This window comes from Drosophila elegans, unplaced genomic scaffold, assembly GCF_018152505.1.
Source record: "Drosophila elegans isolate 14027-0461.03 unplaced genomic scaffold, ASM1815250v1 contig_149, whole genome shotgun sequence".
Lineage (NCBI taxonomy): Eukaryota > Metazoa > Arthropoda > Insecta > Diptera > Drosophilidae > Drosophila > Drosophila elegans.
The window spans coordinates 19,049,246-19,066,795 of NW_024545513.1; the positions used below are offsets into that span (position 1 = coordinate 19,049,246).

The 17,550-nt window shown below is 40.2% G+C and overlaps 2 protein-coding genes across 2 annotated transcripts; both read right to left on the reverse strand.

Annotated features, from left to right (window-relative positions):
* Positions 1–51: 51 nt before the first annotated feature.
* Positions 52–1,790, reverse strand: LOC108138465 (gamma-aminobutyric acid receptor alpha-like). Its single transcript, XM_017260673.1, has 5 exons — positions 1,405–1,790; positions 1,265–1,347; positions 1,001–1,203; positions 426–950; positions 52–360 (listed from the first exon to the last, which is right to left on the reverse strand). The coding sequence occupies exons 1-5, from the start codon at positions 1,773–1,775 to the stop codon at positions 52–54; spliced, it is 1,491 nt and encodes a 496-aa protein (XP_017116162.1). The 5' UTR covers positions 1,776–1,790.
* Positions 1,791–4,278: 2,488 nt separating this feature from the next.
* Positions 4,279–16,814, reverse strand: LOC108138549 (low-density lipoprotein receptor-related protein 4). Its single transcript, XM_017260820.2, has 14 exons — positions 16,724–16,814; positions 15,595–15,838; positions 13,601–14,958; positions 12,784–12,905; positions 12,240–12,431; positions 10,694–12,159; positions 9,853–10,068; positions 8,029–9,254; positions 7,048–7,439; positions 6,846–6,971; positions 6,258–6,375; positions 5,686–6,184; positions 5,472–5,629; positions 4,279–5,398 (listed from the first exon to the last, which is right to left on the reverse strand). Exons 2-14 carry the CDS (start codon positions 15,644–15,646, stop codon positions 5,261–5,263), a joined length of 6,063 nt encoding a protein of 2,020 aa, XP_017116309.1. The 5' UTR covers positions 15,647–15,838; positions 16,724–16,814; the 3' UTR covers positions 4,279–5,260.
* Between the last annotated feature and the right edge of the window lie 736 nt (positions 16,815–17,550).

Genomic DNA, 17,550 nt, shown 5'->3' on the forward strand with positions numbered 1-17,550 from the left:
TCACATTCAAAAGTTTGCATATCCTACTGCGTATAATTTTAACATTTATTCTTATGCCTTCATGTTGGACCATGAGAACTCTTTCTTATACATGCCATAAGTCAGCCAGTACAAAAGGTTCAGAAATGCAAAGGACATCGGGAAGGCTATTCGGGCAACACGATCAATGAGGGACACACTGTTAACATAACAGTTGGCGCCCCCCTGCTGGCTTTTTTGCTCCGCTGCTTTGCGTTCTCGCTGTTTCCGGAAACTGTTGTCGCTCTTCAGGCACAACCACATTTGGTGCAGACGGGAAACGGCCGGAGGCTCCGTTTGGGTGGTGCTCTCCATGGTGGCAGGCAGGATATACGATGGCTCCTGTTCGGGAACACAAACGGATAAGTGGCAGTATTTGTACGCCTGTAATTGTGGCTCTTACTTACATTATATGTGGGACAGAAAATGTTTTCGCGCCTAAGAAAACCATCGTATTCGAGGCCCAGAGCATCGTGTTTTTTGCATACGCAGACACCATTCTTGGAGTCAATCGATTCGCTGACACCCCCTTCGTTGTCATCATTTTCGGTGCCATCGCTTGTGTCCTCCTCGTCTGCGAATGGAGCATCGTCCGCATCCTCGGCCACGTGATCCGACGGTTCGTTGGCTATACTAATGTCCTCCCACTGATCCTCCAGCTGAGGACTCTCCCCGCTGCCCAGCTTGGTAAAGTAGTGGACGCCAGCGAACTCCAATAGTGTGGCAATGCAGTAGAGAAAGCTCATCAATAGAAACCAGTCCAGGGCAGTGGCGTACTTCACTTTCGGCAGATCTGTTCGGGAGTCCAAGCTAATGGTGGACAGGGTCAGTACCGATGTCACACATAGACTGACCCTGTCACTCGTGGCCTCGCGATGTATCCAAAACGAGACCCACGACAGAACCACAATCAGTATGCAGGGTACATAGACCTAGATTACATATTTACTAGTAATTATAAATAATATACAAAATTACTCACTTGAATCAGGAAGTATCCAGTGTGTCGTTTGAGATTAAATGCCACATGCAGAACTGAAAAGTCACCTTCGCGACGCACCGTTGTAGAGTTACGATGCATCATGCTGATGAGATCAAATTGATTTAATGTCATCCCCGGAACGAAGGACACGGCATCATCTTGATTTTTCCATTCGTAGATTAGCTGCTGGTTGATATATCCATCTGAAAATTTTAATTCATGGCTTAAAATATGAGCGGAGTATAAGAATGAGTTAAAACTTACAACTTCCAATTACAAGGGGGCATGATTGTCTATCCATTGGAAAGTTTTGCAGCTCCATGGGACACGTAGCCTTAATTGTTAGTCTATATTAAGGGGAAACATTGTATAAATAATACATATTTAAAAGTTTTTCAACAAACCGCATCGAATAAAGAATTCCACCGTTTTGGTCAAGTCGAAGCAATTTGTTTGGGACAGTAATCATGTGTATTTGCGAGTGCTTGCCATTGTAGAAATAAGTGTCTGGCCGCCAAATTTTGTCGAGCATTTTAATGCTGAGAGATAGGCTCTTGATGGGCCCCTTGAAACTGAGACGTTTGTCGCGCCAATACTGTCTGAAGTAGCAGTCCATCGAGTAGTCCATGTCCAGTTCCGAAACAGGGCCCATGCTGCGGATCAGGATGTTGGTCTGCACCACGGTGGGCACTCCTTGTCCGTGGGTGGGCAGCTGCGATTGTTCGTAGCGCTTCAGTAGGTTCTCCAAAATCATTGAAATATTGCGACTGAGCATGTCGGCCGAGGCCTTTCGCGGCACTCGTCTTTGACTTGAGACCTCTGAGAAGTAGTTAACAGGCTTGTTGCTTTGGCGTTTCTTTACCGATCGACTGGTTACTTGTTCAAACGACGGCAATGTGCGAAAGGAGTTGAATATTCTAGAGCTAAACTCGCTTGTTATATTTGGTAATTTCGTTAAGATCCCAGTTTTCTCGAGAGCCTTTATATAAAGTAGATGTGATGAAGTTGGCGCTAGTGTACCATCACTTACGTGTCCCTCACACACACAAAAGATTATAAAAAATCTGAAAGCAAATTATTATACAAATTCGTTTCTTTATTGAGCCCATTGATGTGTTTCTATTAAATAGATCGCTGAGCTTTCATTGCAAATATATTTTTTAAGAATGTTTTAAAACCAATTGGATTGTAAAGTGATGCCAAATACTTTATAGCTAATTACCATACAAAATATACTAGCTCTTTACATTAAAAGTATTACCTTAAAAGCTTATCTTGTTGTAAAGGATCTACTAACTATTAAGATCGGACTTCGGACTTCTGAGAGTTTGTTACCAACTCTTCAATAATCTGTATAACAATCGTTAAAAAAACTAATCTTTTTAATTTAAGACGCTTAGAGGAGATAGTGCTGTAGTAATTAGACAATATAGAGTACTCTAGATATGTCTGACTATTTTTAAATCCGTTGTCGCTCAGCCCCAACGTGTGGGAATTATAAAATCAATCAACTGTTTACCCACTTTTATTGATTGTTTTCCTCATAAGCCAAGTGGGGGACAGGCATTGTAGCCTACATTTTGGAATTGAGGTGCCCAAGCACATATTGCATATTTGATAACGGCTTAGTTAGCATCGATGTAAATATACATGTATGTATGTCAGTTAGCTAATCTCAATTTAAAGCATCACACGATTAAATTTCATTTCAGAATTACCTTTCTTCCTTATTATCTAAAAGTTATTACTAAAGTGAAGTGAAGTTACAGAAGACTTTTGAACTTACCCGCTAACAATTAATAGAGCTTGTGTTTTTCGAAACATTTTTATTATCACGGTTAGCTTACGGGTATATACGAAAACTATTATTTTCCTGGTATGGACGAACACCGAAAGTCTGACATTCTCATCGCTTTTTGGACTTTTCCGTATTAAAAGTGCTGCACGTTGTGACATGCTTTATATAATGCAGCATCAATAGCCGCTGGCATAGTTTGTATTCGGCATGCGCAAAGCATGTTGCAATTAAGTCCGCACGCCTTTTATTTCATGTTCATTTGCGAAAAAACCCTTTTTGTCGCCATAGAACCATGTATGTACATAGTTTCTATTACAATTATGAGACCCTTAGCTTCTGTTACGTTTTTGTTGTGGAATTTAAAAAGTACCTGAAAGTGGTTTAAGATCTAAGCAAGCTTAGCACGTATATCCTTAGGTATTATTTTAGTTATTTTAGCTTAACTAATTTAAAAATAACAAATATTAAAAAAATAAAATACATTTTGTGCATTTTGCAATTCAAATAAGATTAAATTAAGACAAGATGTGTGAAGTGCAGGCCGAATAATTACCCGATCGCATTTCGATCAAGCTGTCTCGAAAACTGCAAACTCCTTACATGTTCGGTCATGAAAAAAGTTTTCTTGGAGCGTTGACCTGATTTTCACATCATGTAGTAGAAGACGAGCTTTTGCCGGCAAGCCAATGTGCTTGACCTACAGGTCACAGTACCCTCGGTCGAATGTCCTGTTGGACTGCCACGGTGAATTTCGAAAATTAAATGCCATTCCAATCCCTTTAACCGTTTAAATATTACAATGGGAACAATTTAGTTAACAGGAAATCTTTGTTGCCAACATCATGTGCTTTAAGGACAACAAAGCACACTTGAGCTTTAGCAAGGCTTGATAAAGCTTTTAGGAAGTTCCTCTTGATTTTCCTTTCTATATGGCAAGCGAAAGCAGTTGTAAAAGCATTTGAAATGCCCAGTTTTAGCCTAAGTTTATATAAATCTATTAAAGGGAAACACTAATTTAAATCATTTTAATGCAAATTTAAAAGGAATTTGTAAATCAAAATAAAAATCAATTTTAAGACAATTTAAAATGTCTGAATTTCTTGTAATCCTTTTAAGACTTAACTTGCATTCGTAAGGTACATATGTATATAGAAATTGTATACTTAAAGAGTAGAGAAACCGACATTTAGTAATTTTACATATATTACCACAATTGTCCACCGATGTTATCCAACAAATTTTGATAAAAGTTTTGTATAGGTAGCCACTACAATAAAATCAAAGAAAAAAGTTGTATTTCAAAAACCATAAAATTGTCCTGCACAGTCGAAGGTAAACATTATATAGTCTATGGTTGTTAACCCTTTATTTTTCACCTACCTGTTGTTGATTAGATCTTATAAAGTAAGATCAGGCTAATGGGTCCCAAACCAAGAAAGACAGAAAATTATTTTGTCTCAAATTTGTTGAGCAAATACAAGAATGCTTTTTTTGTGTATTTAATAGTTCATACATCTGCAAGCATAAAATATATTTACAAACACTGATAGAAAACTTAAGTTGCCAGATATCTTGCTGAAGCCCTGAATGGAATTAAGCCCGCGGTCTTCATGTTGTGAAAATCATCATTATCATCATTATTTTTTAGCTAAACCAGTTTAATAACATTTGTGTTAACCACTTAACCGAACGGTGCTTACATTCTTGGGCTTTGAAAAAAAAAAAACATTGACGCCTCATTAACATTCATTATTAATTATGTTGTACAATTTTTCATACAGACTTAGATCGACGGTCTAGCACTTATAATATAAGAGCTAGCCTTTTAATTTGGCTTACAGACGCACAGTAGTTTTTCGACATAGTTCTGCGAGGGAAATCTCTTTAAAAACTTCCACACTTCCTTTGTGTTTTTAATGTTTGGTTTTAACAATGATTTTATCATTGGCAAACAGATTAATATGTATGTAAACCAAGTTATGGACATTTCAATTGGTTATCATCAAAAGAAAAAAAAAAATGCGCCCAGTAGTAGTAGGATATTTCTTTGTTCAAAGTCGAAGCACCCGAATTACTTAATAGTTATTACCTATTGTTAGAAAATAGGAAAATAATTTATGGATTACATAATTGAATAATATATCATATAATATAATATATTTCGTATTATCTTAAATCCCCTTTCGAGCTTTAACAGGACATGGATGCACTTGTAAAAAAAAAAACAAAAAAAAAACCAAACAAAAGTTAACTGATTCACTGAATTTGTTGTTGCTGGGCAAAAATTAAAAACAGTTTGCTTCCACACACTCACACACACACGCACACACACACACACATTTACAATCAAAGAATCCAAACTGCAGGAGTCGGTATCGAGTAGATTGATCGACTGATCGATCGATCGTTTGCTTTTAAGGACCTTTTCCCTTATGGAGGGCCTTTTGAACTATTTATGCCAGCTATGTGATAGTCGAGAGCGTTGTCAGTTGGATTGTTTTTGTTGAGGGCGACGCCATGGGCGATGGCGTCGGAACAAAAAGGCTCGAGGAAGCCGTCTCCGTGGTAAGACTGCGCTCTTCATAGACCCCTGCTCGTTCCTGTCGACCAAAAAGTACATACATATGTAGTAATTACTACCACAAATACTATACTATAAACGCCATATCTTACATGAGACTTGTCGTATTTGAAACGCTTCCATATGTTCGTCTTGGGCTCCATTGGCGTTCCATCGACATTATAGTTTGGATTCGAGAAGGTTAATACTGATCGACTGGAACCGCGGGAGTTGCGTTTGTTCTTTTTCTTGCTCGTGTTGAAGGCCAGCACTGCAAGTACAAGTTTGTTATATAATAATATTAATAATATAATGATAGGCACTTACTGAAAATCACGAGTATTATGATGACAACCATAACAATGACCACGCCCAGTGCCACCAGGACGAAGAACTCCCGTTCCTGGTCGCTCTTTTTCGTGTGATTATCACCATCCTGGTTACCGACATCGCCCAGTTGCTCCGTGGGCGTGGAATCATCGGTGGACTCGTCCGAGTACTCCAGCAGCTGGTCGTTCTCCAAGCTGGCATGCACCAAAACCTTGGGCTTGGTCGAGCATGCCGCCTCCTTGGCATCCAGAATGTCGGGGCAGGCGCACACGTAGTCCACATAGCGATAGAGACAGAGATGGGTGCACCCTCCGTTGTCCTGGGCGCAGTGGTTCCAACTCTTGGGCTGCCGGCTCAGCGAAACGGCACGGATATCCAGTGCTCCACTGAGGGCATCACGCACCTCGAAGGGATTCCCGAATCCAGTTCGTGGCAGGCGCTGGGATCGGTACACTGATTTGTTGTACCAATCGGTCCAGTATATACTACTGTCGAACTTTAGTTCAGAACGGTTAAGCATTAGTATATCCATTTCTCTTATATCCCAATTATATAATATATTTACTCACCATAGTCAGGCCAAATGGATGCGGTGCGTATGGAACAATCGTTTGACGGCGCTTCCCATTGAAGTCCACTTGGCCAATGTTGTCCTCCAAAGCATCGGCCCAAAGTAATCGCCGATTACTGGTTTTAATAAAAAATAAATAAATTTTTTAAGAATCTCTTGGAACTGAAAATGCAATTTCTATGAATACCCTACTTATTTTTCTTACAAATTTTTTAAGTTTTGCATTGTAATTCATTGTTTTTGTAGGGATTGTACACTAAAAAAAAAAAAAATATATATCAAAAAATTATGGACCATATTCCTTAAATAAAATATGAAAGTAATTATGGGCTTGCTCCTTAAATTATTATTTCACTTAAGGATGTGTTATCCATAATTTCATTATTTTATGTTTTTTTCAGGTGTGGGCATAAATATTATTTTACTGCCACCATCGATTAAAATAACAGAAAATTTGAGTCATCTACCAGATGATTATTTCTAAAATGTAGCTCTATTGTTTAAGATGGTGTAATACATTAAACACATTTGTAGTGGTTTTAATATAATGGCCAGAAAAGTAGAATTTTCCAATGGATTAACTCACCTAAAATCAATTGTCAGGCCTGTTGGAAAACCGATTCCAGAAGTAATCAGAACGGTTCGATTTGAACCATCCAAGTAGCTACGTTCAATTTTTGCTGGTGAACTCCAGTCTGACCAGAACAAATAGCTGCAGAGATACGATATGAATGAAATGCAAATATAATAATAAGGACTACAAAATGCGGATTGAATAGTATTCGTACGCTTTCTTAGGATGTACAATGAGTGAGCGCGGGTCACCCAAATTATCCTCGACAATCCTTTTGCGAGAGCTTCCATCCAAACGAGATACTTCGATTAGTTTGCGATCGGTATCCGACCAATATAGGTTGTCCGCAATCCAGTCGACAGCAATTCCGTTGGGCGTTAGCACATCCGTGCCCACAATCACCTTGCTTTCGGTCAAGTTCAAAAGGTTAACCCTCCGAATGACGTCCAGATTCACATCGGCAAAGAAGAGCAAGTTTCTTCGGTAGTGGTAATCGAGGACAACTGCTCCATGAACGCCATTTATGGGCAAAACGACGTCCATAAAATCTCCAGAATTCAAAGAAATCATGCCAATTCCAGAGCGCAAGGCGATTAGAAGATAATCCTATAATAACATCCAACAAACAAATTTGCAATTAAAGCATAGTTTATAATTGAACCAATGTATTTTAACTGAATAAAATATATTTAAAATTTAAATTACAAGCATTATTAAGTTGATTTAACTGACTATTAAGTAAAATTGTTCGGAATACCAATTCCAATATTGAAAAGTAATCGTTTTTGTAACAGTTATTTAACTCGATATTAAGGACTTGACATGACATTGAAAAATCTGTCTTCAAAAGTTTAAATTTTAATATAAAAAAACCCTTTCCTTGAATAATGTAAAATACAGTAATTAAAATCAATGGGTAGGATTTTAAATGACATTGAGAAATCCGGTCCTAAGAAGTTGAAATAATCCAACTTAAATTGAACAACAAACGTTTCTTGAATAATAAGTAAATATTTCCGAAAGAGTTATTTAACTCAATGTTAAAACTTAACATGACTTTGAGAAATCGGTCCTATTATGTTTTAAAAGACAAATTTAAATGTCATACAAATTTCTCTTAAAATATTATTATTTATGTTGAATATTTGAATACCGTACTCTATTTATGATCAGCGTTTGCACCATTAACTCTTACCTCTGGCAAATTCTGGCATTGCGTAGTGCTATTCTGACGCAATCGCAGTCCAATGGGGCACTGGCAGGAGAAATTAGATGGATTGCGGAGACAGAGGTGCGAGCAGCCACCGTTATTGCGACCACAGACATTTTCGACCATCGCCTGATCCTGATAGATGACCTTGATGTCCATCAGTCCGTCGATATTGGTGATTATGTCCCGCTTTGCCGTAATGTTGCGTCTTTCGGTCATGTGCAAGGCCTTCGACTTCCAGTCCGTCCAATAGATGCTATCCTCCGAAAGGGCCAACGCATACGGATGATGCAGCGAGGACATGATTAACTTGCGCTGATTGCCCGTATAATCACACGAGTCAATGCTCTTGAGGCGTGCATCGACCCAGTAGATTCGCTTACTCTTCAAATCGAGCGACAGTCCGTTTGGCCAGCCCAGATTGGCAGTGACGATGCGGGACCGCTCGTTGCCATCCAAGTGGGAGCGCTCGATCTTGCGATTGTGGCCCCAGTCGGTCCAGAACAATAGGCCAGCCTCGTAGTCGAGGGCCAGGCCGCGCGGCGATTCCAGATCCTTGTAGGCGATCACATGCCGATTGCTGCCATCCAAGCTGGCCACCTCGATGGTGTGACGACCCGCGTCGGCCCAGTAAATGGTCCGGCCAATCGAATCGACCACCAGGCCGTCCGGATTCTCCAGGCTATCGCCGACCACTTTGTGCACATGCAGACCATCGGGACTGGAGCTCATGATCACGTTCTCAATGGTGTCCGACCAGAAGATGTTACCCGTCTGCCTGTCCACGTCCAGGGCCACTGCATTGGAAATGGGCGGCAGTGGCAGAACCACATCGATCAGGTGATCAAAGTCCAGCGATATCTGCCGTATGTCGATCCTGTGGGCGAACAGTATGTACTGGGAGGGTCCCTCGGAGCACGTGTGCCGATCCTCCTTCAGCTGGACGCCCACGGTGCAGGCACACGTGTAGCTGGTGGGATTGAGCAGGCACAGGTGCGAGCATCCGCCGTTCAGCTTGTCGCACGCATTGAAGATGCGCCTCCGTGTGCGATGGAACACCCGGATGTCCATCAGATCCGTACTGTTCGCAATAATCACATTCGTTTCCTTGCCCGTCAGCTTGTCGGCGCTCATCACTGACTTGGTATCCCAATCCGTCCAAAACACACGGCCCTCGCTCACATCCAAGCCGAAGGGATGACCAAGTCCATCTGTTTAAAGACAGGTATTTGTTAAGAAAATATAAGCAAACAAATTGTGATATTATAAGATATATAACATGAGCCCCGACATTATTTTAAGGATTTATTAATTAATTTATTACTAGGTGGATCTAAAAATAACATACTTAAAAAATAAAACAAGAAAAAATTAGCGTTTTCTTTCTTCTTAATATATATACTAAAAAGGTATTTAAATAAATTGTGTTAAAAAAAAACTGCAATGAAAAAAAATGTTTTAAATGTCTTAAAAGACAAGGTTTGCACAATATATTTTGTTTATTTCACAATTAATAAGTATTGAAGTAATTGTGAAATGAATTATTTTTTTTAGAGCTATTATTCAAAAACAAAAAATTGTATATATGTTTTGAAAATAAATTTATTTTAATAAAACCATTTATAAATATTTTAATAAGCAAACCGAAAGTTGTGATCTTCGTGTGAAATGAACTAAATTTTATAAGTTAAAACATGTACTACAAAAAATTAAAGCAATATTTTTTTTAAACAAAAACCTTTTGATAAAACTATAAATTGTTTTTTGTTTGAACGAAGACTCGTAGATATAAAAAAGTAAATCACTTACTTATAATAACTTGGCGGCCACTGCCATCAAAGTTCATGTACTCCAATGTTTTTGTGCCACCGTCAACAAAGTAGAGTTTACTCTTCTCGTAATCAATCGCCAGTCCATTGGGAAAAATTAAATTTTTCGATGATATAATAACGCGGTCATGTCCGTCCATATTGGCACGTTCAATCATGGGATCGTCACCCCAATCCGACCAAAACATAAAGCCATCTGGATAGGAAGAAATACGAAAATATGTATAGAAGTTAAGTTATTGTTATTAACCCAATAACTAGAACAACTTTTGTAAAGAGTTTGGAATTGAAAATAAAGCGTTTTCGACCCATTCATGGAAAACTTTGATTTATGTTAATATAAATTACAATCAGTGTTGGGAAAGGTACGAGTGTTAAGAGCCTAGGTTAGGTACTATATAGGTTTTTTTTAAGTATTTACGTTCGGTAAAAGTTTCAGATAAGGTACAAAATATTTTGTAGCTTAACATTTTTAATAATTTAGGGTATTTATGTCTGATTAGGAATATATTTAAAATAAATAATCAATTAAAATATACCATATATGTTAAAGTTGCAGTGGTACCTAAATTATTTTTATTAATTTAAACGAATATATATTTTAGTATCTAAATACCTAGCTCAGCTTTTTTGTAAAATGTATATAAAAATCAGTATCTAGGTCAGGTAAATGATGGGTCATATATTTGATTACCAATGTGAGCTAATAAGTACCACATTTAGTTAACTGGGTACATACCTAGGTATAGGGCACATATCTAGGTACTCCCCAACAGTTATTGTAATAAAAGTACTGACAAATGAAAATGTACTCAACTTACCAATTGGGTTGACAACGATATCCCGTGGCTTGTAAAGTTTCTCCCAAATGAGCAGTGTCCTCATCTTTCCGTTCGTTGTGGCGACTTCGATGCGATTCGTTGTTGGGTCTGTCCAGTAGAGCTTATCGGTGATCCAGTCCAGGGCCAAGCCCGCGGGGGACACCAAGTTGGAGTGGACCACCCGCTGCTGATAGCTCCCATTGAGATGGGCCTTGTTGATGGTGCTCCGCTCCACGTCCGTCCAGTAGATGAAGTCCGTGTCGCTGCACCAATCCAGGGCGACGGCGTGTTTCAGGTTGTCCAGGGGCACTATCATGTCCACTTCGTTGGGATCGGCCTGGTTGTTCTTGAGGTGCCTCAATCGGATGTCCTTTCGCCGGGCCACCAGTACCAGTTTATCCGCCGTACTCTTACATGTCTTTCCATCCTCCTTCAGGGAGAGACCAATGGGACAGCCACACCTCCTGGAGGTCTTGTTCGGCAGACACAAATGGGAGCAACCTCCTCGCAATCCCCGACGATCCTTCTGACAACGATCGGCGTACTCCGGCTGACGGGCAGGATGATAGGCATGGATGTCCATGGGGAAATGGAAGTTCTCGTGCACCGCTCGAAATTCCTTGCCCGTTATTTTGTCCGCTGCCGACACCGTCTTGGTGTTCCAATCCGTCCAGTACATGGTGTCCTCGAACAGGGTCAACGCGAACGGGTGTGGCAGATGGTCACTGAGCACCTTGTTCCGATCGGTGCCATCCAGATTGGAGCACTCGATGGCATGCTGCTTGGCATCGGCCCAGTAAATCTTGCTGTTGGGAAAGTCGATGGCCAGGCCATTGGGCCAGGTCACACCCTTCGAGATGATCACCTTCCGCTGGCTGCCGTCCATGTAGGAACGCTCGATCTTCGGATTGGGTCCCCAGTCGCTCCAGAAGGCCAGTGCCTCGCCCGGATGCACCACAATGGCACGAGGTTTGTCCAGGTCATAGGAGGCGATGACCGTGCGCAGGTTGCCCTGAAAGTTGGAAACCTCCACACGGCGTGTGCCCGAATCGGTCCAGAAGAGCAAGTCGTGAATCCAGTCCACCGCTATGCCACCCGGCGACTCCAGGCCCCACTTGATGACATCCCGCACCCTCGTCCCGTTCATGTAGACCATCTTGATGACGTCGGTGGACACGTCCGACCAGAACATCAGTCCCTTGCGATGGTGGAAGTCCAAAGCGATGGCGTTGTGCAGTCCCTTCACAATGGCCGTATAGCGATTGTTGCTCAGCGTCACCCGACGAATGTCCCATCGGTTGGCCACCAGCAGGGTCATGGCCCCGCCCAGTGCCTTGCAGGACCTCAAGTCCGGCCTCAGGATGTAGCCCGTTTCGCAGGAGCACTTGAAGGAGCCCATTGTGTTGTGACACTTCTGCGAACAAACCGGACTGGTCAGGTACTGGCATTCATCGATGTCCGTGCAGCTGGAGAACAATGATGATGAAAAAAAAAACACTCAATCAGTTTTGGATGGTGCGAGTTAAGACGGTTTCTTTCCACTTACTTGACCTTGTTTTTGTCCATCACATAACCCAGTCGACAGGCACACTCATCCAGACCCGCATGGGTCTCAATGCAGAGCTGCTCACATGGACTGGGCTCCGGGCACTTCCGCTCCTTGGGACAGTCCGCCTCGTCCTCGCCGGCAGGACACTCGTTGTGGCCATCGCAAATGTGCTTCTGATGAACACAAATTCTGGGGAACACAGGTGATACCAATAGCAAATCATTATAGAATTATATTACATAGTATAGTGTAAAATAGCCCTAAGAGGAGTATTTAAAAAAAATTTTAATTACATTTTTTGTGTTCGTTTTTTAAAGAAAAAAATGTTCTTATCAAATTTCGAATACATTTATCACCAGTTAGATGTCCACCAATGGGTTTTTTTTAAGAAGTTAACAAATACGATTCCAGTTCAAAAATTTAAAACATAAACTTATTTGTTTTATTTATTTAATTTTTGTTTTTATGATAAGATACAAATTGTTTGACAAAATAATATTATTTGATTTAAAAGCTTGACAAGAAATTACTCAATACTCACTTAAGATTTGTAATGTTCTGTTTTGTCGGGCATAAAAACTGCCCCAGGTCGCATTGTAGGTGACACTCTACCTCATCCTCTCCAGTCGTGCAGTCTGGATAACCATCGCAAAGCCAGGTTTTCTAGAAGGAGAATAAAAAAAGCAAAATAATAAAAATAAAATAATAGAGATCAATTGGAATTCCTACACTCAAATTAAAGTTAACCCTACAAACAAGAAATTCGCCCTAGTTTTATCCGCAATGGCATAACCCCATTAAACTTAAACAAAAGTAAGCCTTTTACTAAATATAATTAATTAGTTTTTAAAATGTAAAAAAATATTTATAATAAGTAGGGCATTTTAGGGCTAGAAATATTTATAAAAAAAGGTGACATGTTTGTTGATGACGTATTTATTATTTCAAATTGTTGACCTATGTATCCTAATTCTTTTTTTGTTTTTATGGTAAACCTTTCTTTTATTAATTACAATTTTTAACTTTTTACTTGTTTTTAACTTCACCTGATTTAAAAACACTGTTTAGAAAAAAATTGCTAAAATCTAGAAATTTGTTTTTGGTTTCAGAAAAAGAATTAATTTCTTTGGGGAATTTTCGAAAAGTGGTGTAAATTTATTTTAAGTGGATTTAGAGGTCAAAGGGTGTTCTTTCTAGACTCAGATAACAAAATTACTTGATTTTGGGATACATTTTTTATTAAATGATGATAAAAATGGCCCTAACTTTTTTTAAAGGAAGTTTTTTTTTTCAAAAACAAGAAATTTTGATTCGGTGTGAGGTGTATTTAGAGATCTATGGGGTTATGTTCGACCTACCAAAATGCAGCGACCATTGTTGCAGGTGAACTCGTCGGATCCGCAGGTCAGGGGGTGCTCCGAACTGAGACTGACGCAGTCGTTCTCATCCTCGCCGCCGTCGCAGTCCTGCTCCTTGTCGCACTTCCAGCGCTTGGGGATGCAGGTACCATCGGCGCACTTGTACTCGTTGGAGGTGCACAGCGACGGCTTCTGTGGGCAGTTCTCCTCGTCGCTCCAGTCGCCGCAGTCGTTGTCGCCATCGCAGCGGAACCGATTGAGGATGCACTGGCCACTGGGCCCGCCGGCGCCGCCCAGTCCGCCGCGGCACTTGAACTCCCCCTCCGGACAACTGTTGATCACCGCCGCGCACTTCATCTCGTCGGAGTTGTCGTTGCAGTCCTGTTCGCCATCGCAGCGAAAGGCCAGCGAGATGCAGTAGCCGTCGTTGCAGGTGAAATGCTCGTCCGTGCAGCTGGTGCGATTGCACAGCGACTCGTCCGAGAAGTCCTTGCAGTCGTTCTCGCCATCGCACAGCCACGTCCTCGGAATGCAGAATCCGTTCAGGCACTCGAACTGATCGTCGGTGCAGTTCGTCCTGGCGCCGCAGTGCGTCTCATCCGAGTAGTCGCCACAGTCGTCGTCGCCGTCGCACAGCCAGTACTTGCTGATGCAGCGAAAGGTCCGCGGGCACATCACATGCAGACCCGTCTTTTCGCAGTCTCGCTGCAAATTGGGCATCGAATCCTCCTCGTTGTTGCACGCCGCATTCTCGCCCGAGTTCTCGTTCGAGTTCTGGCAATTGGCATACGTCTCGCCCGGCTGGCTGGGATCGTCCTGCACGAGGACGGCCATGTTGACGCGGAAGGGCTTTTGTTTGTTGCTCGGCCCACCTATGAATCCATCCCGGCCACGGGAACCGATTCGATCCACTTCCCTCTGACCCACGATCTCCGTGCGACTCTTCTGCGCCCCAATGTTCCGGAATTTGGGCGTGTCGCTGGAGGTGGCGCCCCCGCCAGGTGCTCGCGCCTTCGAGGAGGGCACTGGCGGCGACTCCATTGTGGGCACTCGTCCCTCGCCACTGTGATGCACCTCCTGGCTGTCCTCGTTATGGTGATTCTGATAGGGCGGATAGTTGGAGACGGGAAAGAGCTTCTCGCCGAACTTGCTCAACTCCTCGGACAGCTGATCCTCTCGAGACTCCTTCTCGTTCTCGTTCTCCGTCTCCGTCTCTAAGTGACCCGGAACTCTGGCATCCGAGTTCAACTGCTTGTGCTTATGCCAATCCCAACGACCCAGTGCGTTTGTCGGTTGAACTCCATAATGGGGCGCATTACGTTTCACAGCAAGTTTGGTTAAGTCGCCAAGACCGAGACCTACTCCAAAAAATATTCCTTTTAGTTTAAACTCAATTCTTGTTATGGTGCATTTATCCCCTTAGCGAAAACTATTACCTTAATATGTATGTAAAAAAAAATTTGTAAAAATAAAAAAAATAAAAATTTCTTAGGAGTTTAATACTTTATGAACATATATACAGTAAATAAAGAAGACTACTTTGACTACTTTTTTTTGTTATCCTATAACAGCTTAGACCCCGCCCCACTTGGTTATTTATAAATAAATAATTTTAATGTTACAAATTGTTATGTGACCACTCCTTAGTATAAAAAAAATATGAAATTGACAGTAAATGATTAATTAAAATATAACCTACAGAAGCAAATCAAATTAAAAAACATTGTCCAAGACATGTTTTATGAGAATGGCCTTCAAAACTTAAATGGCACTTTAAATGCAATCCTTAGTAGAGAATTTAGAGTTAATTAAACTAAATGTAGCTATTATATCGCTCAAAAGAGAAATGTTACAAGTGGTTACATATATATGTATGTTATTTTTCATGTGGTATGGTTAGTTTTCGCTGTGTGTGTATGGACCATGGACCATGGACATTGCGTGGGCGTTAACAGTGCTCCCCCAAACGAATCATTTCCAAGTGCAATACTTACAGAGCCACACAAAGCAAACCAATGGCCAAAAGGGAAAGGCTGTCAAATACATTGCCAGACATGTACACCAACTCGCCCACTCATAGGCACGTAGGTTGTTGTTGGTTGTGGGTCGTGGGTTCTACGTTGAACCGCAATGTAGCGAGCTTTTCTGCTTCGCGAGCAACTTCTGCCCTGTTAACCGGATGCTGCTGCCGCTGCTGCTGCTGCTGCTGCTGTTACTGTTGCGATTTCTGTTGCGTTTCTGTTAAAAAAAAAGGAGATGTTTTTTTTTTTTTTTTTGTTTGGATAGAGCGCTTGCGTATAACTTATATAGCTACAAAAGGCGGATCTACAGATATATTTTAAGGGGGCCGTACTTTTTTCGAATTGGAAATGTAACTTTTTAAAAACAATCAAATTTGCTCAATGATTTTGTCCTGATAGTACATGTATACAATTTTTAATTTTATTATTTGGTGTGGGGGAGGGTGGAGATACTGTCCTCGAATCCCGCCCACCTGAAGCTGTTGTATGTTTTACACTTGACACTGAATTTTATGCGTGGGTGTCAACTCAATGGGTGGATAAGTTTTCAGTTTTAAAACTTTAGTTTTGTAATTATATAACTTGTTTTTGTTTTTATATTATTAATTCACGTTTTGGTTGACTTCCCCATGATTTTCAATATAACACTCTTTGACTTAATGAAAGGTTAAAACTGGACGTAACAACTTTCTAAATCCAAGTCACACTTCGTTTTTGGACCTCAGATTAAATATTGGGCGGCACATGAAAAACTTCATTTAAACATGGGTTATATATCCATTTATCTACACACAGTGGGCAGACTTTATTTATTGACTGCGTATTTTCAGCACGAGGTTTTACATTATACAAATGTGTATAAAGGAGTTTATAGAGCTCCACAAAATCCATTGAGTAGGAACACGATTTTTAGGGACTTTGTTGGTATTTATGTATGTCATGCGCATCGCACACGCGAACATATGCATATTAAACTGAAGATTGTTAAACGTTAATTGTAGTTATGCACATTTGTTGTTTTTAGCAAGTGGCGAAGACGATTTAACTAGTTTTTTGCTCAACACATTTTGGGAATTATTTATTAAGAAAATTATTTTCATACAGCACGTCTCTTGTCGTCTTCAGGAATATAACGAATATAAAATTTGCGGAGATTACAGCATCCCTCAGTCGGAAATCGAAGTCAGTAGACGCAAATGTTAAACTCAACTCTCGTGTCATGTCCCATTCAAACTTTTCCGTGAATCGTTGAGCTTTTGCTCTCAGGACTCAGGATGCCTGCTGGGAAATGAGCTTTTGTGAATAAATAAATTTGCTAAAGCTTATTTGGAACCATACTTAACAAAGAAACCTAATTAAAGAGAGCAATAAAAAGAATTTGAATGACACTGAGAGATTCTCAATTATAAACAAAGCTAACTACAGCTTTAAATCTTCTAATATCATTTTTTTTTTATTTAAGCAAAGGATGAACACTAAAATCATTCAATTCAAATAAAATGTAAACATTTTATAAATCAGAAAAGCTTCATAACCTTTGTCAACATAAAAAGAGTTACGCTTTTACATAGATAAAACTTTTTATTGAAAACACTTCATTCAACAACCAACAGTAGTTATAGGTTTGCCCCTTAAAAATGTTTTTAATATTTGTTTTAAATTTCTAATGTATCTGCTTAAAATAAAAGTAGTATAACATATTTACAACACTATGTTACTGTATGTAGAAAATTGCAGTGCAGAAATTAAAAATAAAGGCGGTGAATAATGTTAATTTCAAAATCTGAAAATTAAATATTATAACTTTTGTTTTTTTGTGCGAGTTCAACACTTTTTGATTGAAACAAAATACAATTTCTCAAAGAATATTGTGTTATGATTTGTTTTTAGTCGCACAATTTCACCACAACTGCAAAGGTAATTAATGTT

What these genes read in the sequence shown, in the direction of transcription:
- LOC108138465 (XM_017260673.1), bottom strand. Translation starts at nt 1,775, where the DNA reads ATGCTCAGTCGCAATATTTCAATGATTTTGGAGAACCTACTGAAGCGC. An exon ending in GGAATTCTTTATTCGATGCG is followed by an intron (nt 1,348 to 1,404) that starts GTTTGTTGAAAA and finishes CCCTTAATATAG; the next exon opens with ACTAACAATTAAGGCTACGT. An exon ending in TTTTCTGTCCCACATATAAT is followed by an intron (nt 361 to 425) that starts GTAAGTAAGAGC and finishes GTTCCCGAACAG; the next exon opens with GAGCCATCGTATATCCTGCC.
- LOC108138549 (XM_017260820.2), bottom strand. Translation starts at nt 15,646, where the DNA reads ATGTATTTGACAGCCTTTCCCTTTTGGCCATTGGTTTGCTTTGTGTGG. An exon ending in GGCCTGACAATTGATTTTAG is followed by an intron (nt 6,376 to 6,845) that starts GTGAGTTAATCC and finishes TATTAAAACCAG; the next exon opens with TAATCGGCGATTACTTTGGG. An exon ending in TCAAATACGACAAGTCTCAT is followed by an intron (nt 5,399 to 5,471) that starts GTAAGATATGGC and finishes TTTGGTCGACAG; the next exon opens with GAACGAGCAGGGGTCTATGA.